The 27,969-nt window shown below is 42.6% G+C and overlaps 1 protein-coding gene across 2 annotated transcripts; it reads right to left on the bottom strand.

Annotated features, from left to right (window-relative positions):
• On the bottom strand, positions 1-25,810 carry SASH3 (SAM and SH3 domain containing 3). Of its 2 annotated transcripts, XM_075572829.1 has the most exons (8): positions 25,626-25,810; positions 16,173-16,268; positions 10,153-10,296; positions 8,518-8,659; positions 8,024-8,181; positions 7,456-7,662; positions 5,059-5,209; positions 1-2,210 (listed from the first exon to the last, which is right to left on the bottom strand). In XM_075572829.1, exons 1-8 carry the CDS (start codon positions 25,680-25,682, stop codon positions 2,014-2,016), a joined length of 1,152 nt encoding a protein of 383 aa, XP_075428944.1. In that variant the 5' UTR covers positions 25,683-25,810; the 3' UTR covers positions 1-2,013. The 2 variants fall into 2 exon arrangements, with proteins under 2 accessions (XP_075428944.1, XP_075428945.1); XM_075572830.1 differs by lacking the exons at positions 16,173-16,268; positions 25,626-25,810 and adding an exon at positions 12,390-12,577.
• Positions 25,811-27,969: the final 2,159 nt, after the last annotated feature.

The following is a 27,969-nucleotide window of genomic DNA, read 5'->3' as shown; positions in this document are numbered from 1 at the left end:
TTATTTATGTACATTTTTATTTAAAGTTCATGGGACATTATCATTGGGTTTGCATTTATATAAATGTTAATGTACTTTTCCATGGGGTTTAAGAGCGTCACACTAAGGCTGCGGTCCCGCTGGCACTGACCACGCTCATGCTTAAGAGCGGTGACATCACCAGCTCTCCAAGCATGAGCGCCAGGTGTCCTGGCTATTTCGGAAGCGCGTGGGGGGAGGGGGGGGGGGCGTTGTGGGCAAGTTGAGCGCGCTTAAAAGATACATTTTTTTTGTTTACCCAAGCGCCAAGCGTGGGTGGGTGAGTGTGCATGCCCGTGCACCAGAGCTTGCAGGCACCACGTGAGTGGGGACTTACATATATAGATATATGTAAGTAAAAGCGGCAAGCGCCGCCCTCTAAGCGCTAGCGGGGATGCAGCCTAACCGAGTTAAAAAAAAACCTTCTATTGTTATTTAAACCTCTAAAGACTGTATTCCTTTCCATATAGCCATGTTTTCAATGATGTCTGCTTATTAGTAGATTTCAGACTCTGCACAATGAATGCCCTTATAGTGCAAAAGGTAATACTGTACATATAGGCTCCTATAGCGCTAAAATATCTCAAGTACGGCAGCACGTAAATACTGCAGTTGGTTTTGAGTCTGTAAACCAGAGATGGCCAACTCTAGTCCTCAAGGGCCACTAACAGGTCATGTTTTCAGGATATTCCTGCTTGAGCACAGGAGGCTCAGTCATGGACTGAGCCACTAATTGAGCCACCTGTGCTGAAGCAGGGATATCCTGAAAACCCGACCTGTTTGAGGACTGGAGTTGGCCATCCCTGCTCTAAACTCTCTACTTACTGTATATACAGATTAAAAATATTCAAGGCTCAAACGACAATGGCAAACAGCTCTATTAACTAGAACTTCACAGTAAATGATTTAAATTCTTAGGTTCATAGGGACCTCCACACACTGGGGGAAGGAGGTGTTTTGTAGATGAAGATAAAGCTGTTATATACCTCCTACTGTAGGTATAAATAAGGTACAGAGAGAGAAACATTTTCCAGGGAGAAACATTCTGCCAGTACAAGGGTCATTCTTGGAAATAGGAGGGGGTTTAGAAATGTAATAAGCATCTCTTCATTAAAATACTACTTTGGATGAGCATAAGACTACACTTTAGATGTATGAAAAAGAGAAATAGAAACAGACGATCAAGGTTTTATAGCAACACTAAGAAATATTTTCTATCGGGTGTCAACGTATACATATTTTTGTCAACTGCTCTTAAAAGGAAAGCAGGTTTTACAGCCAGAAGGTGAATAAAACTCTGCATCAAAAAGACCAAATGTGACAGTTATTTGTGAGGTTAACACTTTCTATTGTCTGATGTTGCTCTATTTTGCCAAAGCCTTAAAGAATGCTACTGTCGTTTCTAACAATAATTCACAGTTCAAATTGTAATTGTGTATACGGAGACCCTTGAAATGATTTGCTTGTGGCAGTAACCTTGTCCTTATAAAACTCTTGCAAATCCAGTTGTCTCGCTGCTAGTTTATGTGGGCATAATGTGACATAAAATGAAGCCATTGAAACTAAACAATAATGTAGCAAAACAAATAAAAATACAAAATAGATGTAAAAAAAGAAAGAAAGAACTAAATATAGGTCTAAAAAAAACAATCAATACTGTGATATTAAGAAGGTACGGTTCTTTTATATTTCAGAATCCTTCATTCTAAGTCCAGGGTGCTGTTGTGGTGAAATGATCCATAAAAGCCACATCCAAACCGAAAACGTCGTAACGCTGTTTTAGGCAGGGGTTGGTTGTCATCTCCTGTGTCAGAGTTCAATTGTAAGTTGTGATTACCATGCCATGTTTTGTGACCTTGTTGGATTGAGTTGAGTTGTCCCCGATACAGCATTGCTATCTGAATGTTAATGAATGAAGCCGATCAAGTGCTGTCAGACAGAGTTCAGCAAAATCAGCCGTCATTACAAGTTGTTTCTTCCGCTGTGATAGACTGTTCAATCGTTGCATCTTTCCCTGGACTCATCCAAAGACAATGTTTGTAAGAGTTCCTCTGTGCTGCCTAAGTCTGGGTCATCCCGACTATTGTCAAGATTCTCAGAGCCTTCGTAGCAGCCGGAGTCTCTGGGAATGTGAACACTGTGGTTTAAGGATGAGGAACTTGTGTCTGTTACCTCTTCAGTTTCACTTCCAGCTGCAATATACAAATCAAATGGATACACTAATTAGATCACATCAAGAGAACGGTTTACACCAGGGGTGGCCAACTCCAGTACTCAAGGGCCACCACCAGGTCAGGTCATTGGCTGAGCCACTGATCGAGTCACCGGTGCTGATACAGGTATATGTTTAAAGCCTGACATGTTGGTGGGCCTTGAGGACTGGAGTTGGCCTCCCCTGGTTTGCACTCTTACACATTTGCTATATACAATATAATAACACAAAGCTGACAATATGATACGGATATAAAAAGCTCTCTCAAAAAGGTCAGTGCTACACTATCCACTTCTAAGGCGCTGACGAGTTTTGTTAACTCATTAACTCAGTCCCAGGATCCAAGGCAGATTGTCTGCAATATTATGTCCCTCAACGGTTATGCGCTAAGGGTCCTTAAATGTACTTTATGGAAGGACGGAGAAAACAGAGAGTGCCGTTAAAAACGAGAGATAACTCTCAATGTATTACTTAAGTAATAATCCCCTCAGAACAGGGCATTATTGGCCAGTAATGCCCTGTTCTGAGGGGATTATTACTATTATAGGCTTAATGTAGACTTTTTCATAAATAATAGACACTTTTGTATAGTTAAATAGATTTTTTTATTAAAATAAAATGGTAAATACATGAAACCACCTCTATATACGCTTACACTTACGCAGATATCTATATCCACACACTGCCGCCCCCTCTGTGTACACACACACACACACACACACACACACACCAGCTCAGCACACACAAACTGCTGCTACACACACACACACACACACACACACACACACACACAACACAGCACCTCTACACACACACACGAGCTCTAGACACACAACACAGCACCTCCTCTACACACACAACACAGCACCTCTACACACACACAACACAGCAGCTCTACACACATACACACAAACACACAAACAACAAAGCAGCTCTACACACACAAACTCTGCTGTTACACACATGCTACATCCATAAACACTGCTGCTGACACACACACACACTGGAGCTCTATACACACAGACACATCAGCTCTACACACACACACAAACTGTTGCTACACATACAACAGCACAACACAACACACACACACACACACTGCAGCCACAATAAAAAAAAATGCAGCCACTTACTAAACTTTGCACTCCCCCCCCCCCACCTCTACACACAACACAGCACAACACAGCACCTCTACACACACCCCACACACACACAACACTGCACCTCTATACACAACACAGCACCTCTACACACACACACACAACTGCTGCTACACACATGCTACACCCATAGACACTGCTACTGACACACACATTGGAGCTCTATACACACACACAGCACCTCTACACAGATATACAACAGCACACACACACTGCTACTGACACACACACACAAACTGCAGCCATAAAGAAACTGCAGACAGCCACTTACTTATTTGCAGACTCCCCCCCTCCCCCAATTCAACTGAATCTGCTCAGAAAATCTCAGTCAGCTCGGGAGGGGGAGGAGTCAACCCGTGGCTGACACGTCCTGACCAATCCCCTGCCCTATCTCAGATCTGTTACCACAATCAGACGAATCCCCTGCCCTGTCTCAGCTATTCTGAAAGCTGATTGGCTGGAAATAAACACATTGACAACTACACATTCTGCTGCTTACATTCCGGGCATTACTGATTGGATAATCACCGGAATTTTAACCAATCAGAGAGCAGGGTTTTCAATAATGCCCTGAATTTTACTGCTTTAGCCTATAATTCCTGGTAAAACATTTTAGAACTAAATGTGAGGGTATGGTATATTCAGCAAAACATAAAAAGCAAGTGTAAACTGACATTTAAAATGTCTGCAGCTCAGTGGATTGTTGTTACAGGTGTGCGTATCGCCCGGTTTGTCTCGGACCGAACAAAACAGCAAGTAGTGAGCCGAGTCTGGCTGCACAATAAGGGATACGCGAGCCTGGAAGTACGCAGACCGGTGCCTTGGAACAGCTGATCCCAGCGCGCGGGACATACTGTTAAAAAGCTGACTCTATCCTAAGGGTTTCGAACGGCAAACAACCGGGCAATACGGACGGACACCTGTAACACAAGCTACTGAACTGCAGACATTTTAAATGTAAGTTTACACTTTGTTTTTATGTATTGCTGAATACCCTCACCTTTTGTGCGCTCTGTGTTTGTTTTCTTTGTCTGTCTTGTCCACGGAGCCTGTCTTCGGTGGATTTCCTGGTGGTGGGGAGAACTTACACACACAGTAGCTGGAAGGGGGTGAAGTTGGTGAACATCCGACCATGAAGAAAGCAGGAGCGCGGTTCAAAACGTCCCTGTTTCTAACTTATGGAAGGGTTGAAAATTGATCTTCTTGTATGGACAATGTATGCATTTATTTTTCATAATATATTTGGGTGCTCTTGAGATAAATAGTATGAAATAGCTGATTTATAAATAAATAATTAAAAAATAGATCATAATGTGGATAAATAATTAATTAAAATCAAGCCTCAGCTAAGGGCGCTCAATAACCTATGTGGTTAGTACAGTCTAAAGTGCAAATGTACAATAATAATGAATTCCACATACTGTATTACATGCATACGCAATTGCTCTTGATGCATAGATATCTTGAATGTGCCTTTTTATTCTTTGTGCCGAGTAAAGAAGATAATACTACACTTTGAGGTGTGCGCTTCTCTCTTTTCTTAGCTCTTGAGAATAAGTATAAAATATATTCCTTCACGGAGCCACTTCACTTTTCAATGTCTGCTGTTTCCACCGTTAGGCTAGATACTGGTGGGTGTAAAACAGAGAAAGTGCTCATTTTTCTTACTGTCATAGTCCAGTAGAAATTGTGCCGCAGTGAGGAGTTTGACCCTGTGCTGCGTATCTGTGATGTTCAACTCAATCAGGTGGTTTTCTCTCAGGTCCTTGAAATCCTCTATCGTCTGGTAACCATTTAGCAAAAGAGTGGGGATATGTTCCTGCGAATATAAAGGCCATAAGAAACCATAGAGCGCAATGCCCTCAACTTCACCAATCCATGGTGGCGTCCATTCACCAACCCTACAGTATGTAACATCACGGAAACAAGCAGGGATCTATTTACTATGTCCAGGTTTACAGCTGGGAGACTTCATCACATCATGGACATTTTCCAATATTGCAGGCCTAGTTACACAAGTACAGATGTAGAATATGTTATTGCAGCCATTAATGCCAGGCCTTGCAGTAACATCGGCATGTTATTTAAAGGAGCAATCCATGCAATATCCTACATGTGTGTGTTTGTAAATAAATCAGTTCTGCAGTATTGAATATTTTACTAGATTTTTTTAAAATTCAACTAGTAATGCCATTTTTAATTAGCTTTAATATACTGAGCATCCTTTGACGTCTATAGCAGGCTTTAACCCACCTCCCGAACAGGGCAAGGTCTTTGTAACACTTTCCTGTTTGTGATAATTTGTTGCCAATGTTCCCAGCAGTTTGAGCTGCAAACTGTAACAATAGATAATGTTACCTTAGTAATATACAGAGGCGGCACACTTTATTCTTACTTGGCTAGTGCCGCAAGCCGGGACATTTCCCAGCTAGCTCGATTTTTTCCCTCGGCGTGCCGCGCGTCATCGATTTGCGGTCACGCTTCATCGGGAGCGTGCGTGCATGGCGCGCGTGCCCAGGGCTCCCCGAGGGAGCCCTGGGTTCCTCTAATGTGGGGGATGGCGGTGGGGGGCTCCTGGGGACCCGGTGGACCCGGAGAGGGGAGGGGGGTGCCTCGATCGGAGGACCGATCTTCCGAGGCTCCGGCGCGCGCCCGGTATCTGTCGCGGCCGAGACCGGGCAAATGTTAGAATAAACTCGGCCGCGACAGTATGAATACATTGTAGCTACTGAGTTACACTGACAGAAGGATTGATTGGAAACTGAAACGCAGCCATTTAGTGAACCCTGGAAAGCAGGATTGTTACTGATCGATCACAGGAGAACGAATTAATCGGCAGCCTTGGTAATTAATTTTTAATAAAGGTGATGAAAGGCTGCATATATTAAAACAGAAAAGGTATATACTTCTTTTTTAAAGTGCGGTTAAGGAGATAACACACAAAACAATGCTTTAGTACAAAGTGTCTTAACGGGGGTAATAATGTCTGCTACATCTGTATGGTCTTCAAAATCAAGGGGGAGTATGAGAGGAAATCAACAAAAGAGAAGAAACAATATCTAAGTGCAGGTGTCTTGAAAATATGTAAATCATAAAGATAACTTGGCTCGTATGGGATGCATTTGTTCATTTCACAATTCCCTGTGTTTATTCACTGGTGCACTATTGTTGTATATACAGTCACATTATAAATAACGTTAAAATTTGCCACGTGATTCACTTGGGTCAAGCGGGAGTGCCTATTTATCACCTCGCTGTTTGCATGCTACATCTGTATGCACAGGTGGGTTACTTATATGGGAAATTCACAATAGCCCAAAAGTGCAACGATGACATGGCTACCAGGATGTAGTTCCAAAAAATGTCAGCAATATCAGGTGATTACCCGTTAATTGAACAGAATATATAAATCTATATATATCTATATATAGATATATATAGATATATATATATATATATATATCAACTGTAAATATTACTGTATGTTCATTTGCATGTCTTAGACAGGTCTGCAACCCTGTCTTTCACCATTATCGCCCAGCACACAGCGCTTCCACTGCAGCAAGGGATTCTGGGAAATGACATGCAAATGAGCACACAGTGCCACCTTTGTCTCAAGCTCGTATTATACAAGCAAATCCTTAAGCCAATGCATACTGCTTTAAACACAGCTTTTAGACAGAGGGTGGGATGAGATGCAAAGCCAGTAAACCCACTCACAGACATGTTTCAACCTTGATAGGTATCATCAGTGTGAGGTTGGTTGCTGGCTATGCTGGTTTGAGACTAAGAGTAGGTATTCACCACAATTATTAAGGTTATGGTGGGTAAAAAATGTGACAAAAACCCTCCACAGTAAAGCATATAGCAACTGTAAATATTACTATATGTTCATTTGCATGTCTTAGACAGGTAATGGTGAAAGACAGGGTTGCAGACCTGTCTAAGACATGCAAATGAACATACAGTAATATATACAGTATATATATATATATATATATATATATATATATATATATATATATATATTAACACACACTGTGGTAACAAGGGATGTGATCTAACCTGCATATTAATGCGCTCCAGTAGTTCCTGTAATGTCTTGGGCTTTTGTCGTTTACTCCTCATGTGAGTCCTGGTCTTTTTGGGAGGCTCCATCTCTTCAGGCACAATGTTAACATAAATGAACTTGAAAGATCCCACCTTGTTGTTTAGCAGTCCTGTCCAGGTCCCAACTGGAGGCTTCTCAATGATGTCTATATGGTCTCCTTTCTGGATGGAAGGGTGACAATGAAATGTCACTTTCCCCTCAAAAAAATAAGTGTCCTACAGTTTATTAAACATACATATGTACTGTAGTGAATGACATTGTTCCTAGTGATACCATAACAAATCCATTAACAACGTTATCATAGGATTCAATAGCAGTGTTAGTGCAAAATATATGAACTTATCCCAGCAGAGGAATCATCTATATAAGCATTTTAAGCAGCAGATATGCCAACTGTAATGGAAATGTACCACACGTGATAACTAATAACCATCATTAAACCCTTACCAGAGCAGATTCAATCATTTGGAACAATATGTTACTTAAATCTAAACACAAAAGTTTAAACTAACTTGCTCTTACTCTGAGTTTAAGGGAGTCCCGTTCATATGGACTTGGGGTGAAGTCTGTATGGACTTTAGCTTTTCCACAAAATGGTCCTGTGTAAGGAGGATTCATGTTCTCCAGACTAATGCTGTCTCTGTTGCTGAACATATACGTTGGGCTACACAGCTCACTGCCTGTATGGAAACATAGTTATAGCTGTTAACAAATATTTAAAGAAGATCGGTGAGGAACTGTAGTTTATACATTGTAAAAACCAACTAAATATGAAGGGCAGACAAGAAATCTGATGTGTGCACAGATTGTTATGAAAATAAATAAAAATAAGAGCTCCAAAATAACCCCACAGTCTTTGTGCATTCATAGCACGTTTTGCAAGGTCAGAATTACACCAAAGTGCAATATCCATGAGAATCTGCCACTACAACATCAAAAGCTTCACATCAAAAGAAGTTCTCTTTAGTTTCATGTTTAAAAAACTACCCCCACCACAATGTCCATGTCTCACTCACCGCTAGATGTTTGCCTACTGAGAGGGGTGTGTGGTGAGTCATCATTTTCTGTGTAAGATAAAGACATCTTCATATTTATATTCCCGTCCAGGCTGCCATCCAGTGAGACTGGAGATGCTGAGCCCTGCTCTACCTGCTCTCCCTGCAGAAGCCATGTAAAGAGACATCATGTACAAAGAATATGTCAACACACTCACAGCAAGAGGTTATACGAGAACAAAGACTCTTTTCTCACCAATAATTAGCCTACACATAGAGATCAGCGATTTTTTTGGGGGTGGCGGATTTAGACCCGCAGCGGATCAGCCAGCTCCTTTGGTCAACAGATTTCCGCGGATCAATGTCAAGAATGGCTACACGCCTTTTGCAGATTTTTGGTTATTATTGACAGTACACACCGCGGATTCCGCAATCCGATGACGGATTTTATGAATCCAATCCGCGGGTTCAGCTATCCACACGCGGATTGCTGAATCCGCAGATTGGATTCATCCGCACAATGTAGTGTTACATCCGCCTGCACGTTGCATCTTGTGGTGGTTTTGGTGTAATCCGCACGGATTAAAAGTGGGACAATCTGTTGTCGGATATTACACGGCGGATCAGATTTTGAATGGCAAACCCGGGAAACGGATTTGGACTGGTTCGCTCATCTCCACTTGCATAGTAAGAAAGAACATGGCAAACAGATTAAGATTTGATCATTAAAGTATAAAATGTATGGAGAAAACCTCCTAAATTGTCATGTGGCAATTAGCTGATGGTTAGTCACCAACATACCTTAATTCCCCATGCGATATCCCAAAAGTGTCCAGATCGTAATTATAGACATTAACTCACTGATCTATAAAATGACGCTGTGCTTCTCCACCAAACTACATGTCCTACGCTGGAATAAGGAAACCTACTTGTCATACTCCGTGGACATAGATCCTAAATTATAGAAGAAGAAAAATGTCTCTGCACGAAAGGAGAAAAAATACCTGAATCCCGTGGACATTGTGGAATATAAATTCATTCACAGAAACAAAGCACAATGTTTCAGGGAAGCAATCCCTTCTGTCAGGTGCACTGATTGTTCCCCTGAAACGTTTTGCTTTTTTCTGTGAATGAATTTATATTCCACAATGTCCACGGGATTCAGGTACAATTTTTTCCCAAGGATTCTGTATATATGATCAGGTAATTGTTTTTGGATTCACCTTTCAGCTCAACTGGCACCGGAGAAATAGTAGATTCTACCAGTGACTGCTTTATTGCTATTATTGTTTTAATGCACCCAGTGGACATTAAATGCAGCAGGAGTGGGCAACTCCAGTCCTGAAGGGCCACCAACATATCAGGTTTAAAGAATATCCCTGCTTCAGCACAGGTGGCTCAATTAATCCTTGCTTTAGCACAGATGGCGTAATCAGTGGCTGTCTTCGACTGTGCCACTGACTGAGCCACCTGCACTGAAGCAGGGATATCCTGAAAACCTGACCTGTTGGTGGCCATTGAGGACTGGAGCTGGCCACCCCTTATATAAAGCAATGTGCTCATTAACAGCACCTAGATGGCATATGGGCAAAAGAGGAACGTTCTGAGAAAAGACACTGTAAGGAGTCACAGACAAATTGCCATAGCTATTCTCACCATTTCATCAGCCATTGCTTTCATCACCATCTTTCCCGTTTTCCTGTTCATTGTGCGAGATATAACCGCTCTCCATTTCTTGCCCAGCTTGCTTCCTCTGCTATGTTCTTCTGACCCTGGTGCCTTGGCATCGTCCTCTGGGATCTAGGAGACAATACAAAAGTACAGTTCGCGTTGTTGGTCATATGTACTACTGTAAGTCCATGTCTTCCAAACCTCTCCTCGTGACCCGCAGCCACACCAGGTTTCTGAGACAACCACCCAGGGCCAGCTTGATGGTGGTTCCATTACACTGAGCCCTGCGCTTACAGAGGCCCCGCGCACTCTCCCGACAATCAGTTGAATTGTTGTGGGGAAGAGCGCAGGGCCTCTGTAAGTATCTCTTACCTGATCCAGCGGGATCTTCCGGCATCTTCCCTCCTACTGCATCCAGTCATGAGGCCGCAATGTCTGAGGAGGGGAAAGGCCCGCCGGACCAGGTAAGAGGCCCCGCCAAAGCCTCTGCACCAAGCCCCGCAAAATTACAACCACCTAACATTCTGAGGAAGCCTAAGCGAAATGCATAGGGTGATCATACGCAGAAGAGAGAGAGTCCAGCTGACCATTTCCCAAGTAAACACTTTTACTCCTTGATAAAGAACTTGTTGTTTGAAATGTGTAGGAGGTACCCTCCATGCTTTGCTTACTCCATTAAATAATTTTGTGCATAATTGTATCCTCTCCTTGTGTCATTCTCTAGCCTGCTGTACCCATGCTTGGCCACCGGGACTGCTGCCACTCTCTATGTCTTGTTCTAGCCTGCAGTACCTAAACTTGTCCACCGGGATTGCTGCTGCTAAACTAAGGAACATTCCAGAACCTGATACCTGAGACCTCTGCACCTGTGCTCCACCTCACAGCCTGCCTATATAAACCTCCCTTTCCTGTTCCTCCTTGCCTGTTTATACTGGTTCCTTAGCTCCCTCAAGGTTCCTGTGTTTACTGCTGTGTTAGCTATTGCTGTCATCCTGTTCCAGTTTCCTCGTTGCCGACCTCTGCTTGTTTCCTGACTTCGCTACCTGCCGCCTGCCTCGGACCCTGCTTGTTTCCTGACTTCGTTACCTGCCGCCTGCCTCGGACCCCTGCTTGTTTCCTGACTTCGCTACCTGCCGCCTGCCTCTGATCTCTGCTTGTGACCCCTACTTCGCTCCCTGCGGTTCCTGCCACTGGGATCCACATCAGCCGAAGTCCAATCCTTGACACCTTGCTCCTGTTTGGCTGTGCTCTACTTTTTTCTTCTACCAAGATAGAGAGAGGAGCCCTGCCGCCAATCCATGTGACCTGTTGGATTTCCCGTTATACACTTCAAAGAACTACCCTCCTGTGAGTTTATTCATTGAAGTGCAGACTACCCGTGTCAATACAGATTACACAATGTTGTGTCTTTTTGTCTCTTTTGCACTATAGGTTCGTCTTCTTGTTGGACTTTGCATTTTCTCTTTGGGTGAGTGTGGCATTGCTTGTCTTGAATCAGGAAGTGGGCGCGCAGGGCTGAGGTAGGGATGCAGAATAACCAACCAGAGCCCAGGGACAGAGTCCTGTTAGCCGGTTAGCAGGCAGAGGTCAGGGCTGGCGGCAGTGGTGCAGAGTCCAGGCAACAGGCAAAAGGTCAGGGCAGGCAGAAAGCAGCGAGGTCGGGGTCATGGTCCAGGGTCAGCAACAAAGCAATACAAACAGCAAAAGGGAAAAGCTTGACAGCTGCAAAACTTAGAACCTTGCACGACGACTCCCACGAGGAACGGTAGCCTTATATAGCAGGCTGCCAGTAAACAAAATGGCCAAACTGCGCAAAAATGGCAAAACCCGAACTGCAGCAAAACCCGGCACGGATCGGGCAGAATCCTTACAGTGAGAGAGCGGACCTCAACTGCAGGGACAGTTAGGTTGTATCACTGTATACACTTATATATAAAAAAAAATTAGATTTGCTGCGCATTTGATTGTTTTTCTTGTATGTAACATTCTGTTAGTATGCAAAAAAAGTGCATTCACCTTGATGCAAGTGCATTGGTTATTCCCAAATCCTGGTGTGGCCGTGACTCATGAGAAGAGTTTTGGAAAACACTGCAGTAAGCGGTGCTGTTCCGTATGACACCTTCAGGCACCCGACTTCCACCCATTCAAATAAAAACTGGAAGGTTTGTTACGGAATAGTACCGCGATGCGTCAGTAATGCAACTTGGAAACGGTACTCCTACCATGGGGATAACATGACATCAAGCTTCTTGCATTTGACGCAGATCTCTCGCGAGCAGGCATTGTTGTCACCTTAGACTTGGGGAATTTGCACCAATTGTAGTCCAACTGTGATCCATCTCATTATAGTATTGTGCTTGTTCAACTGGAGCAAAGGGAGGAAGAGCCAACTATGACACAACTTGTACCTGTTGCAACACCTCACATGTATCCCTCTATTTGTGCACACTCCACTGTACATAATATATTGAAAGTCACAATGGTCACCTACGCCAAAAAGTATACAATTAATGTTTTGATGCTTCAAGAAAAGATTAGGTAAGTTGCCTTAGAAGAGGAGGGGTGGTATTCTGATAGCATTATTCTCGCGGGCCACAGATTTGGGGTCCTTCAGTATTTAGTAAGTGATCATACTCCATAAGAAATCGAAAAATACCCCCCCAGCTCATTCCCTTGAATGGCCGATAAGGGATCTTCCGAAACTGGAAGGCATACCTGTAGCACCACTTAAAAAATAGGGTCATTTGTCTTAAACATGGTCCCAAGCAATCACTACAGCTCCAATACTTGGGAGAATTAGAAGTGGAGTTCTCAGACTCATGTAATAACAGTGTATCGCTGTTTTCCTCACCATAAGGGAGATGTGGCGGCTACTGAGTGTGCGTGTGTGGTGCTTTACCTGCGGCTCACAGGAGGTCTGAACCTCTCTTGCTGGGAGCAATGTGCTGTGCTGCCCCCATGTGATCGGCAGGCCCTGAGGCTTCTGGGGGCTGTAGTCCCTCGTGGAGCCCTGTACCTAACATGGCTGCCATTTGAGCTGCTCACTGCGCATGCACCACCTCTTTTAATGGCCGCCGGCTGTCGGGACCCCTTCTGCGCATGTGCTAACCTTATTGTGCATGCACACCAACATGATGGCACCCTGGGACGGGAGCCGCCGTGGACCTCTGGCGACCCGGTCACCTCTCCCGACTGCCAACAATACCCCTGCACCCGCGACGTACCAGGTCACCTCCCCGCACTCTCCCCAGCCTCCGCTGCCGCTCACAGCCACAGCAGGAGGAGCAGGGGGACCCAGGTAGGGACCTGGCCACAACAGTATTTTTGTTACCAATAAATCTAACACTATCACAACCCATTATTCAGGGGCTGCTATTCTCCTCCATCAACTACAGATGGGCAAACTTCACAAAGTTCGGCCCTGTGAATGTTCGCGCAAACTTCTATTTCTTCACAAATCCGCATTTGTACGAACATTAGTGCGAAAGCGTGCCGCTTTATAACGTTTGCCACAAACCTGAAATATTGCTTTTGGAGCATAATGAGAGTGAAGGAGGGAGGAAGAGAAAGATTCTGCACAGACTAGAGTTGTGTTTCACTGGAGGAAAAAAAAAATTCTGCACTCAGTGTTGTGACTGACCGTGTCTGGAATAGTTGCAAAACATTGTGTACCAGTTATTGTGCAATACACCTCTAAAAGTAGTTTTATAAAAAGAAAGAGATGTATTCTGACTAACTCAGGGGTACATGACACATTGACGTTTTTCAAGATGGGCCATTTTTTACTTTGTTCTTCAAACACTTAAACTGTTTAGAGTACTGGACAGAATGTTAAGAGGCCTGAGTTATGCAAGTATCCATTCCAGTAGTTGGATTTACTGTTTCCTCATTGTCTTATCTCTATATATTTTGCAGCAGTTTTTGTAATGTTTTTGCATTGTCTAACACAAGAGTGCACAACTCCAGTCCTCAAGCCCCCCCCCAACAGGTCAGGTTTTCAGGATATCCCAGCTTCAGCACAGGTGAAGTAAGGGTGGTCACTTTCACTAGTGTTTTGTTTTTGGTTCAAAACATTTGTTTCGGTTAATTTTGTTTTTCCATTTTGAAAAAAAAAAACGATGTAAAAAGACTCTATTTCCTTTTTTTCCTCTTTAAAGTTTGACTGTTTAAAAAAAAATTAAAAAATGAGCATGAGCCTAGGGATTTGGATCGAGATTTGGTTGGTTTGGGAAACAGATTTCCGAAGCTGGACTCGAATTCTTGGAATTTGAACAGTAAGTCGAATCCATGCAGTTAGGATCTTGACCCCGTGAACGTGCCCATCCTTACTGGCAAGTGGATTTTATTCACAATGTTTCCGACACGATGTAAAAAGAGGAACTGAGGGAGAAATGCCAATTCTGATGAATCTTTACGTAGTGATTTTTGTTTAAAAAAAATACAAGGCTACGAGAGAACTTGCTGTAAAAGTGTCTACATTACAATTGGGCACGTGAAAATCACAAAGAAAACATAAAAAGGGAAACACATTGTCAGGTGCAATTAGAACTAGGAGACTAAACAAGTGCTTGACTGGACTTTCACTGGAGTAGAGTTGAAATGCTGTGTGTGTTATAACACTTAACATCACATACTGTAGCAAGGATACTTATGCTGCAAAAAGTCTGCATAAATGGGGAAAAGCTGCTAGTTTCCATCTGCTAGATCAGGGCTGGCCAACTCCAGACTTCAAGGGCCACCAACAGGTCAGGTTTTTCAGGATGTCCCTGCATCAGCACACGTGGGTCAGTGTGACTGAGCCACTGATTGAGCCACCTGTGCTGAAGCAGGGATATCCTGAAAACCTGACCTGTTGGTGGCCCTTGAGGGCTGGAGTAACATAGTTACATAGTAGATGAGGTTGAAAAACACGTAGGTCCATCAAGTTCAACCTATGAAGTTGAGTTGGCCACCCCTGTGCTAGATGGGTGAATTTCTCTCACTATCCCTTTCATCCACTAATACGGCTATTTTTATTTAATCTACTAGAGGCACAGATTTAACCCCAAAGATAACTGTGGTGGCAACAGAACATTATTTTTCTTAAAGTAGCAGTCCATGTTGATTGATCTTTTTTTGCATTTTTCACTTACTATAACACCTCTCGCCCTATCCAATGCGGTCTGTTTTTTAAATTCCATGCTCCATTCAGGATTTGAGCATTTTAAGTGCCTGGGAGGATAAAATGGAGCCCCTCCCCCAGAGCACAGTGCAGTATGGTTAGTATGGTAACCTCAGAAGCAAGGGATTCAGAAAATCATGATTTTTAACACACAAAAAAAAACATTAAGAGGGAAAAAACCACAGGCAGTAAGATACTAACGTAACATTATACATCATGGTGTCATGACATCACGGAGAGTATGTAAGGGAAGGTTTGAGAAAGTTAGGTTCCTGGAGGTCATGAGGAGAGGCGCCTCAGGGAGAGTAGATAAAATGTTTATAAAATAATAGCATAGACCATGCTATGTTGTAGATAGGGACAGTATCCCTTCAATTAGGATCCCAAAAGGAAGGAATGGAGTCCTGAATAGTTGAGGAAAAGGAATGTGGCACAGAGATCCTCAGGAAAGAGGGCTCCCGGGTGCCGGCGGATCAGCTATAACCGCGAGTAATGGAAAAAACCGGAGCACAGCCCACCAGCACATCACAGGACACGAGGGTCTTCTTTAGAATGGTTTATTGATAAAAGAACATAGGGCAGAGTTCCTAAAGACGCTCTGACATGTTTCGCGCACAGGGCGCCTTGTGCACGATAACCAAAGGGGATAACCAAATGAAGATAACTGTGCACAGGGGAACAAGGAGGTGCCCTAATCCCTCCATATAAACATAAGAAATAAGGGGAAGTTCTCAGCACCTGAATTTTGCTTGAAAATTGCTGGGAACTTCCCCTTATTTCTTATTTTTCTTTTGAACCTGACTCAGGCTATTATACAGAGATATAGCAGAATTAGTGGACTCACATCACTCTCCAAGTTGAACTCCTTGTCACTCAAGGCTGGCGAACTTGGCTTCGATTTCCCAAAATCCTTGAAGCTGCCGGAACGTTGCAGGGACAACTGGAAGAAATCATTATTATAAATAAATTAACCTCTCGCATCTTACATTCAATAGAGGATTTAAAAAAAAAAATCACACTCTTCATGGCTACCATGTTAATAATTAGATCATTTGTTTATGAAGATAACAGATTGATTGACCAAATATAGTGTCTGTATGTACATATATAAATATTACCCACCTTATTACCTTTTCATCCACCATAACCTAAATAATATATATATTGTAATATATAGGCCCCTATTTACTAAATGGTGCTATTATTTACTAAACCTTCTGGCTCCAGAAGATTCCAAGTGAATAGGCCTGTCTTTCGGCAGTGGAAGGGGTCTCGTTGGACAGCACGGTTTAATAAATGTTGGCCCTAATCCTTTGAATTTCAAAGCTTAATTAGAATTTCGGCATGTTTGCACAAAGTTAATGACAATATTTCCATTGACTTGTTCTGTATTGAAATGTAATCATGTTGAGAATTAGAAATTTCCAAAGATAAACGTCTCACAATATTTTATTTTTTTGCTCCCTATACCACTCCCATTTATTAATCACTTGATCTTAAAGCTGCAGACCAAGCAATATCCCATACATGTGTGCATTTTTTTTTAAATAAATCAGTTCTGTACTATGGAAAATACTTGTAGCATTTAAAAAAAAACAACTCTAAAATGATTTTTTTTAATGTATTATAATATAACAATTGTCTCCTGTCTCTGCCAGAATCACTCTACTATTTCCGAAATCTGTCTCAGCGTCGCCCCTGCTAAAATCACTCTCCTGGCTTCCTATCAAAACCTGTATCACACACTCAATTCTCCTCCTCGCTTTTAAAGCTTTACACTCTTCTGCCCCTCCTTACATCTCAGCCCTAATTTCTTGTTATACCCCATCCTGACTCATGCGTTCTGCTCAAGGATATCTTCTCTCTACCCCCTTTGTATCTATAGCCCTCTCCCGCCTTAAACCTTTCTCACTGACTGCCCCACACCTCTGGAATGCCCTTCCCCTCAATATCCAACTAACGCCCTCTCAATCCACATTTAAGACTCAACCCAAAACACACCTGCTTAAGGAAGCATATGAACAGCTCCGTGGCTGATACTTTACACCTCATACATTAACCTTGGCCCCTTGCCGACGCACTTACCAGAATGCCCTCCTACTGTCTCTGTACGTTCTTCCTATCAACCAATTAGATTGTAAGCTCTTCGGAGCAGGGACTCCTCTTCCTAAATGTTACTTTAATGTCTGAAGCACTTCTCCCCTTTATGTGTTATTTATATTATTTGTTATTTATATGATTGTCACGTATATTACTGCTGTGAAGCGCTATGTACATTAATGGCGCTATATAAATAAAGCAAAAAACGGAAGGTTCAGGGCTCTACGGATCTACAAAGAATTTATTATATCAAATACACAACATTTCAACCATCAACATGTGGTCTTTCTCAAGTGAAGAAAGACCACATTTTGATGGTTGAAACGTTGCGTATTTGATATAATAAATTCTTTAAATCCGTAGAGCCCTGAACCTTCCGTTTTTTGCTGACTTTGGAGTTTTTCATTGACAGGGACTCCCCTGGATCAGGAGCACCGGTAACAGCAAGTATCAGTTATAGTTATCAGTTCATGGTGTGCAGCATTAATCCTGTATTTTGCTATATAAATAAAGACATACAATAAAATACAACAAGCATTTTCTGTTTCTATAGCAACCGTTTACAAAGTCACATACCCTTCATCCTCTGAAACAAGCTCTGGCACACCCCTTTTTGAGCTCCGCCCTCTCTCTAGCATTGCACCAATTGTATCTAGTGACTGCCTGGTCACATGATCTTCCCCACAGAACTTTGCATCTTTGCTCCTCTTCTGCTGCACTGGCAGCCATTTAGTGAGCCCCTGAGCCGAATCTTCATCGATCGAACACAGGAGAACTGATCGATCAGCAATTTAGCTAATTACTTAGCATTGTGTGGATTATATTAATGCACAGATTAAAGGGAAAAATAAATAAAATTTAACAAAAACAGCAGCTTGGACTGCTGCTTTAATTCTAAATGACTACACTATTTAAAATATCATACTGTATATTAAAAGTAGGCAAAGAACAGTGGGTAGCTGTGCTGGTCCTTTCTTCCATGTAGTAACAAATTAGGGAGAGGGAGTAGGGGGTATGATACCTTTGATTGGACCAACACGTAGTTAATATGTTACAAGCTTTTGAACCTCTCAGGGTCCTTCATCAGGTTTTGACCCTGAGAGGTTCGAAAGCTTGTAACATTTCAACTACTTGTTGGTCCTATCAAAAGTGTCTGTGAGGATCGGGCGCAGGCTCCGCCTCCGTGATGTCAGCATCGGGTGCAGGCTCCGCCTCGAGTTTGATTCAGACCTTGCTGCAGCTGATACCTCATCAGTGCCTGCTGTGCAAACTCCGCCCAGCAATGAATCAGGGCTCTGTTTGTAGTATCAGCTTCTGCCATGCTGCCGTTTAGCTATTAGCTGTTCATCTTTTATAAGCTCAGTGTTTGCCTTTGCAAATTGGCTGAGCATACAGAAACAGTTTGTTACTTGTGACGTTCTGCTGGTCGCAAGCACTCTGTTGAACCTTGTCCTGCCTTACTTTGCTGTGCCTTGTTTTGCCTTGCAGTTCACCTGAACTTTGACCCTGGACCTTTACCAACTACCCTCCTGTCTCCTACCCTCAACCTCGGCTTGGATATCTACTACTCTACCTTCTACTACCCTTGACCTCGGCTAAGTGACTTCTACTACCCTCCAGTCTCCGACCCTCGACCACGGCGAGTACACCTACTACCCTACTTCTCATAACCCTGACCCGGCTACATGACAACGAACCTGCACACCGGACGTGGGCTCTCGGCTCCTGGTCGGTGTTTACTAATCCCCACCTCGGGCTCGCGGTCCCGTTGTGTTTGTGGCGAGCACTCATTATAGTAGCATACTCCCTGCTCCCTCCTTGGTTACTATATTAAAAGTAAGACGAGCCCTCCAGAGGATAGTAATCTATCGGTCCGCAATTTATTCACCAACGTTTTGGTCCAACACAGTAGATGTTTCTCCCAACCTTGAGAAAATTCAATTGGGTTGGACTGAAACATTGGTGAATAAATTGTGGACCGATAGATTATTATCTTCTGGAATGCTACTCTTCTTGATTTTCAAGTTGGACTTCATTTTGGAGTTCCAGCACCCGCAAGTATCTTCAGATATCTTTGAGTGCACGTATAATATCTATAATATATTAAAAGTAGACGGAAGGAATTTTTGAGGTACAGTACATTTATGGCTGCTTAAAAATCTGCCCTGAACATTGACATTATAGTAAGGGAAATGTGCGATGTTGTAGGTACCAGAAATGTAAAGATGGTCCTCTGTGACTTGGCCAAGGTCACAAGAAGGTGAAACTAGGATTACTACTTTTCCACTTTTCCCTCGGGATAAAAGTGAATTGAAGTTGAAGATAAGAATTTTTTTTTACCATTGCAAATGTTTTTCAAATGTTCATCTCTTAAAACTCCTGTAATGGGCCTAGATTCAATAGATGTGTCTGGTTTTATAACGCAATGGCATTCAAAATTGTGCAAACGCATAAAGAGGTGTGAAACTCTCACCCTTGTTTGTGAAACAGGAGAATATATATGAGACTTTCGCTATTAAAAATAAATACAAAATCATTAAGTATAAACAACGACTTGAAATTCTTGAGAGGAGAATTTAATAGAAATTATTTACTGCTAATACTGTACCATAAATAGGGGCACACACCGGGAAATGCACCATTAGTGTGCGGGAGTACAAGTTAGAATTTGGAAGTGTAAATGATACTGACAGAGCACAAATGATTGGATGAGGATTGGATGATTGTTGAAGAGGAGGATTAGGTGGATGATTGATGATGATTAAATGACTGACGGTAAGGATGAGGATTCTGCTGGTTGATAGGTCTCAACCTCTGGGCCACCAGGGCACACAGGATTTATATGCAGAGCAAAAGACAAAAATCCCCAGTGCTACATCCAACTAGACAAATGATATAGTTAAACACTTATCTGTTTATCTTCTCATAAGCAAGGGTCATTTAGCTCAATTCTTTGGCCAAAGTATTGTAAGCCTACAGCCACATTACGTTATGGCCCATCTGTAGGCCGTAACACTGCTGTACCTGCAAAACGCTCTCATAGCTCTCCCTCCATGAGAGAGGTTATCGTTAATAGACTGGTCATTCACAGATGCTTAGCAAGAACTGCAATTAAAAAGGTGGGATGAGTGAGCTTGGAAACAAGCTACTTTACCAGTAGCAATCCTCTTGACACAAATAAAAATAAATATATATATTGGCTGATTTGGGTTCTGAGCTTCCAGGGGCTGAGTGTGTTTCCCACACTATTTATACCTATTTCTGAAGAAGTCCCCTAAGCCCCGGTATAATAAGTGGATATATGTGTGTGCACGCGTGCGCAATACATACAGACATACTATAGCAAACATTGTTGCTCCCGTTAAGGCGTGTTGCACAAATGGCACAATAAAAAACACGCGTGTTAAGGAAATGTTGCGCAAATCTCCAGTTAAATATCGAGACACAATGCTGCATCAACAGGAACAATTTCTGCTTCATCTCTACTATGGGAAGATGCTGAACACAACACCACCTCAACTACTACTCAGGGTTTGCAAGAACAGTAGAGCAGAGTAACCCCAGCACTGCTGGTAGCAGAGCCTGTGTTAGAACAAGGAGATCTCTCAGGATTTGTAAGGGCAGTTGAGCAATCACCTTAGCCTGTGCTAGGACCATCATATTCCTCAGGATTGCAAACAGGGTTTGGGGGTTGGATGCTGAGCTTACTCTAGATTTGCATGCACTTATATTTGGGCAAATCCCTTCACAAAACATTTACAAATATCCTAATGTCCTAAAAGATTGTGAAATTTTTTAGCAACCCCCACATTTGCACAGCTCTAGAAGCAAGCGCTAGACGAAAACTAATAAAGAGGCTGATTAGGTAGATACTGAAATGATACGTCATCTCATGATAATGTCAGGATACTGTACATTCATTTTTAAACACAGAGTTTCAAACATAATGGAAACAATATTCAACTTCATCATTTTTTTGCAGGCTATCGTTGCTGTGGTTTCTATTGTCTTTGCAGAAAGATCTTGCTTGTAGCAGGATGCTAAACCATCACATTCTCTGAACGTAGATACAGCTTGAAGATGTGGTTAATTAACTCATTCACTGCTGTAGAATATTGTAGATCACTGCAAGCGGAGCAGCACTGGCAGGAAACCACTTCACACCTGACTAGCTGGAGGGAAATGGTCTATATTGGTATTTGACTGCAACGAGACAAGCAAATGAGGACTGGGAAAAAACAAAATGAGTTTACCATCCCTTTTTTACTGAAAATGACATAGGCTGATGGTTACTCTGCGGCTTACATCAATTTGACAGATGTCCAGACAAAAATGTAAAATTGCAAGGAGCTAATGTGGATATGTTGTTAACCATTATTAATAATGATATGCCGACATATAAAAATGTCAGGTCGCATATATTTTGGGTTCATTTATGTAGCATAATGTGTGTTAAAGTGTTGTTGTATGGTGCACACAACAGTATCATCATACTGTATATCTGACCTTACTATTTAATAGCAAGGTCATAAAAATGGTAGCCAATAGACTGATGCCAAAGGAAAGGTGCATTCACAAATAAAAGAGACTTTTCGATGGTTGCACTGCAAGGCTTTAGATCAAAGGAGGCCAACTCCAGTCCTCAAGGGCCACCAACTGGCGAGGTATTGGGGATATCCTTGCTTCAGCATGGGTGGCTTAATTAGTGGCTCAATCATTCTGACTGAGTCACTAGTTGAGCCAACTGTGCTGAAGCAGGAATATCCTTTAAACCTGACTTGTTGGTGGCCTTTGAAGACTGGAGTTGGCCACTCCTGATTTAGATTATAAAAAGTATAGACAACCAAACTCACTAAATTAGAAAATGCTCATAAAATAGATCAAATATAGAGGTCCAGAACCCCTGATACGCTATACTTAGTACGACACCTCTCTAAACACTTAGGCTCATGTGTTCCACAGGCCACTACTGTAGATGCATAATTGAAAAACCATTGGGATATCAATGTTTAGGTCCTCTATGGGGTCTTTATCTGTATCCTTATGGACTTTCAAGAGGCAATTCAAGGGGTTGATTTTTTGTTGTTGCAAGTTTAACACCCCTTTGCACACATATTGATGGACAGGCCTGTGAGTGTTCTGGAAGGATAGATTTTCAGGGTGCATCGCCCCACCAAACCACAGTATCCTTTAAGTACACACACATACACCGTATATTAGCTATACCTTTGCTAAGTACAGGCCTGCAACTATAACTCTCTCTCTCTCTTACATCAATGAGCTCCATAGCTGTGCCAGTACTGGAAGTGTATATGGGACGAGATGTGTGGGACACAAGCACGGCGTTAGCTACATGTGTTAGGATTGTAATTGTATAATGTGTATGCTATATGGGGTCCTTAGAACAAAGTGCCACTGCACTGACACCAGTGGTCTGGAAATCTACACCTATAAAGTACAGTTACTCCGAACATATGTGTCGCTTGTGTTGTCTGACCTCGGCCAGTCCTATAGCGGGCTGATCAATAAAGTCAATATAGGGGAGGCAGACTCAGGACCCCACCCTGTTACTACATATACAGGGGAATAAAGAGGGGTTACACAAATTATTTGTTTTAATATAGGATTGAATCAGGGGTCTCCTGAGATTAACCTAATTAATTTCAGCTCCGGGGACCCCCTGCTTCTGGAGATACTTACTTTTGTAGGGGCTGCAAGTAGCCGCTCCACTCTGCTAGCAGGGATTATGTTATGTCCGCTTTTCAAAGCTCCCGTGCCCTGTGGGCCAATAGGAAGCCGTGATGTCATGAGGTGCGGCTTCCTATTGACGCGGGAGCTTTCAAAAGCAGAGAGATACCGGCACCCACTTCGGAGGTAAGTATCTCGGGAAGCAGGGGGTCCCCAGAGCTGAAATAAATGGGATTCAGCTGCTTCAATTCCATGTTAACACAAAAAATGACAATTTGCTAAAAAAATCTATCAATGCTTTCACCTGTGACCACTTCACATACAGTGTATGCTCACTTGATTAGCAAAGAGTACATCCAATTGCCCAGTGAAATCAACCTTCCAGCCACACAGATAAGAGTAATGTGGCTAGCGGGGGGTTCAACGACTGTATGCATGATTGTATTTGGTATGTGGTAACATTTTGATTGCATTTGCTATCCACTGCACTCTCCGTAACACTTGTAAGCTGGACAAAAGCCATGTAAAGTGCCTTGGTATATTCCCCTTCTAGCAACAATGAGATTAAGAGAGACATTAACACTTACTGTGCCTTAATGACTTAAATGGTACGGCATAAGCCCTGGCACACACCAGGGGCCCTTATAATGCACCAGTAATGTCATGGGCACGTCCTAGTTTTTTAGTGGCTGATCTCAGGCTGACCGCTCCAACGGATTGGCCAGCCCGATCCATACAGATGTGATGCCACCTCCTCTTCAGTTTCCATCATGCATAGACTCTGGGATCCTTCAGCAGTGCTAGAGGTCCAGTAGCTGTCCACTTCCGCTGGACTCCCAGCACTGCAAAAGCTAAAGTATTTAATCTTTTTTTGTAACATTTCCAGAACACAGTTTATAAACTTGCAGCTACTTGTGGGGAACAGCAGTCAGTGTTCAAGGTGCAACATCTACTGATGCTAAGAACCTTCATGGAAGACATTCAAGCTTATAGCTATTTGCTGTCACTCCAGTGCTACCTGGCTGCACAAATGTGTCACCGACATAACACTCATTCTACCCTTCCGTCCAAACGCAATTCAAATATGTTCCGCTTAAATACTGTAGTATAACATCCCCAAAGGTTGTAGGATGACATATTGGGTGAGAAATGGGGAATAGTAATAGTTTAAATAATACATACGCTCTCCATAGAAAGAAAAGTGTCTTGAGAATATAAGCATCAAGGTATATATGGTCTTATCATATTTCTTAGTAGGTGATGCTATTTCTTCTTTATTTTCAGTTGGTGCTGGTCTTTGAAGTATGGCTAGGACTTCCACTCCGCCATTTGTTTCAGTATAACGACTGAAATCTGCGATAGCCACACTTTTCAAAAAGTAGTCTCACAGAAAGACATTATTGACTTTAACGTTTATTCTAGAAATCTGGACACACGACATCGTCTCGGAGGGTGAACCCTTTCCAAAATGTTTGCATTGCACCTGAGGAAGGGGTTAACCCCCCAAAAACATTGTGCGTCCAGATTTCTACAATAAATGTGAATAAGAATACTGTTTTGCTGTGAAACTACTTTTGGAAAAGTGCGGCTATCGAAGGTTTCAGAAGAGTAGTTGCTAGATTTTCAGTTTGGTGGTTGCCAGCTAACCAAGGAAAAACAGACGCCTGAAACCGAACTCACTCTACCTGTTGGAACCGATTTGTATGTCGTATGTTTCCCAATGCATGAGGAACATTTGATCTAAATGGAGGGCAAATAACACAAGCTAATAGGTCAAGAAAGAATTACAGCAGGTCCTTCATGATAGAGAAAATGGCACTTGGAAATAATACAAGTTATAAGGAGGCAGTTTCTCTCTTTACAGACAAATAGTAATTTGTGCTTACAGTATAAGAAATATGTTCTGAGAATAAGCTTTAATATCAAACACTGGTTACCCGTCAATGTCTTCAAACAGCAATGTCTAAATGTACTGTCTATTTTCAAGTCAATGTATATTAACTCAATATACTCAGTATGCTATTTAATGATTAGTCAACTGAATGTTTGATAACTTTTATAGGAGACAATTCGAGGTGTAACCTCTGCATTAAAACAAATTCCCGTTCCAATAAATACTTTAGGGAACATGCAAATATATGAATGTATATATCTACGTGTATTCACACATATATATATATATATATATATATATATATGTACATATACAGTACATACTGTATATACACATATATAGATGTAGAGGCCTCACTGTTCTCCAGATTCCTTAACCTAACCAACACAGACATGCCTCAGAACACAAGAGATGCCGCAGGACTCCGTGCTAATGATGCTGCAGAATACTGCAGTTTGTCCAGACATACCACAAAAAGGTAACAGGTAATGTTACAACAGGTAATGTATATTAGTGCATGTGTTTATCACAAGGACTGTACCACTAATCATTTCTTTATATAATTATCTGTATACCGCCAGCATGCTGCCCACACTACGACCATTTCCTCCTTACCTTCTTCTTCTGAGTGGGCTCCTTGTCCGATGCATTAGACGGTTTCCTTCGCAACATTTTTTTGCTGTTCGGATTGTCAGCGCACAGGAACAGATGATGTGTGAGCTGCTCGCTTCACTCGGGCTTGTGCTTCAGTTCAAGGGGACAGCAGAAGTTTACAGGAAACCGGGTCACATGGCCTGCCCAAAGTGCAATTGTTGCTCAGTGTGTTGCAGCATGAGATGAGAAGGGACCTGTAAAAAAGGAAGGAAACCGCAGCATCAAGCTGCAGCTGAGCTCCCCAGAGAACGGTTCAGAGTTAGACAGAATAAGGTAGACTTGCAGACTAGAAGTTCCCAGAATATCCATATGCACTTGCAAAACAAGACAACGATTGCTTGGCCTAACAACATTATCTCCACTCGTTCTTGAAACGGGCCCCTAGAAAGTAGACAACTCCAATTTTTTTTATTTCTTGTCATAAACCGAACCCAAAGGGTCCCAGGAATCCTACCTGGGGTTCTTGAAAAGGTAGACATCATGGGAACTGAATGCTTCCCGGAGTTGAAATGGGCATGTATCTATACTAGGGGTGGCCACCAACTCCAGTCCTCAAGAGCTACCAACAAGTCCGGTTTTAAGGATAACCCTGCTTCAGCACAGGTGGTGCAGTCTTTGACTGAGCCTCTGATTGAGCCACCTGTGCTGAAGCAGGGATATCCTGAAAACCTGACCTGTTGGTGGCCCTTGAGTACTGGAGATCCTGCCCCTGCTCTAGGCCCACAAGAACAATGTTAAATTACTGAAACATATTCGGAACCTTTTCAGCATACGGCAAACACTTTAAAAAATAAAGACAGCAATTTAATAGAGGTTGACATATTCTCAGCCACTGCTGTTACAAAAGAATGACCCCCGTGATAAATGCTTCTCTCTGGGCGAGATAAGAGACTGATGGGGAAGTTTGTTAAACGTGTGATGTCATGTTTCTAACTTCCTCATTAATGTCTTCAGCACTGAAGTAACAGGCAATGGTGCTATTGCCTCAGGCACTAAAATCATAGATAGTAAGCTCATCTGGGCAGGGGCTGTGTCTGTAACATTCCTACGTGCTGCGTACCGCGCGCTGTACTGTAATTGTGACGCGCTTTGAGTCCCATTGGGAGAAAAGTGCTATATTAAATAAAGCTATTATTATTATATTTAAACATGATATAAGTGTTTTCGCCTCTTTCATTCTAATGTGTTAGATGCCCTTTTATTACTGCAAGGGATAAATAAGCCTCTTAAACTTTAGGGCAGGGTCCCCAACATTTTTGTGCCCAAGGGCACACTTGAGAGTTCTGGAGAGAATGACGTGCACCAACCAATTAACTCTCACACACACACAATACACAATACACTTACCTTGGGGGGTGGGGGGCGGTGGCGTTTAGTGCGGGTCTCACTCGCGGATACAGAAGTTGGGCCTGACGTCCGGCCTGAGAGAGAGGCACACAGAACCTCAGCCTAAAGGTTAGAGACAGGAACTGGGGATGGGCTCCCTCTTGGCTGGGTCAGCTGGCCTGTATGGTTCCTTCTCCTTTCGGGTTTGTTCTCCAGTTTTCGGGATTATGTGGCCCCTGGCTGGATTGGCAAGTGGCAAGGGGGTGGGAGTTGCGCTCGGTTTGGCCTAACCTACCCCATGCCCCCCCCCCACCCTTCCAATTTTATTTTTGTATTATCAATAAAAGATGTGGCTGTTTTTAACTTAAAACACAGGTTGTGTCTCGTTCTTTGGGAAAAAGGACAATCACATTACTTTATCTCCAGGGACTCCTTGCTTCTCAAGATCAGTACTTACCTCCGGTGCTGCTGCTGGTTCTTCATGGAGGTTTTAATCTCCCGAGACATGAGGAAGCGCAACGGATAACTTTGTGGCTTCCTATTGACTCCCGAGCCACGGGGGATTTAAGCCTTCACACTGTTCATCTACAGAGATATCTCGGGAAGCAGGGAAACCGCAGAACTGAAATGAACGAGGATCAGCTTCGGCGACTCCCTGCTTCCCAGAAAAAAATACCCCAGTCGGAACCACACCTTTAAATAACACATCGTTAGAAACAATTAATTGAACTGTAAAAATATGAGCCACTTCAAAACGGAGGATGCTTCACACTGAGGGTATTACACACAACTTACCATTGCCAGAGAATCTTACTGTACATGACATTATGCTACAGTAAGTTGAAACCCTTTCCTATACTGTATATGGGAGTGGGTGACCATGTAGCATGCAGATGCTTTATACTTTCTGTCTAACTAAAACACTATCATTAGCACAAGATAAAAACAATATTCTTTCTTTTACATAGCAGTGACACAT

This window comes from Ascaphus truei, chromosome 16 (assembly GCF_040206685.1).
Source record: "Ascaphus truei isolate aAscTru1 chromosome 16, aAscTru1.hap1, whole genome shotgun sequence".
Classification (NCBI taxonomy): domain Eukaryota; kingdom Metazoa; phylum Chordata; class Amphibia; order Anura; family Ascaphidae; genus Ascaphus; species Ascaphus truei.
Note: the sequence above shows the minus strand (reverse complement) of the source record. Positions and strands in the feature narration are given on the sequence as shown.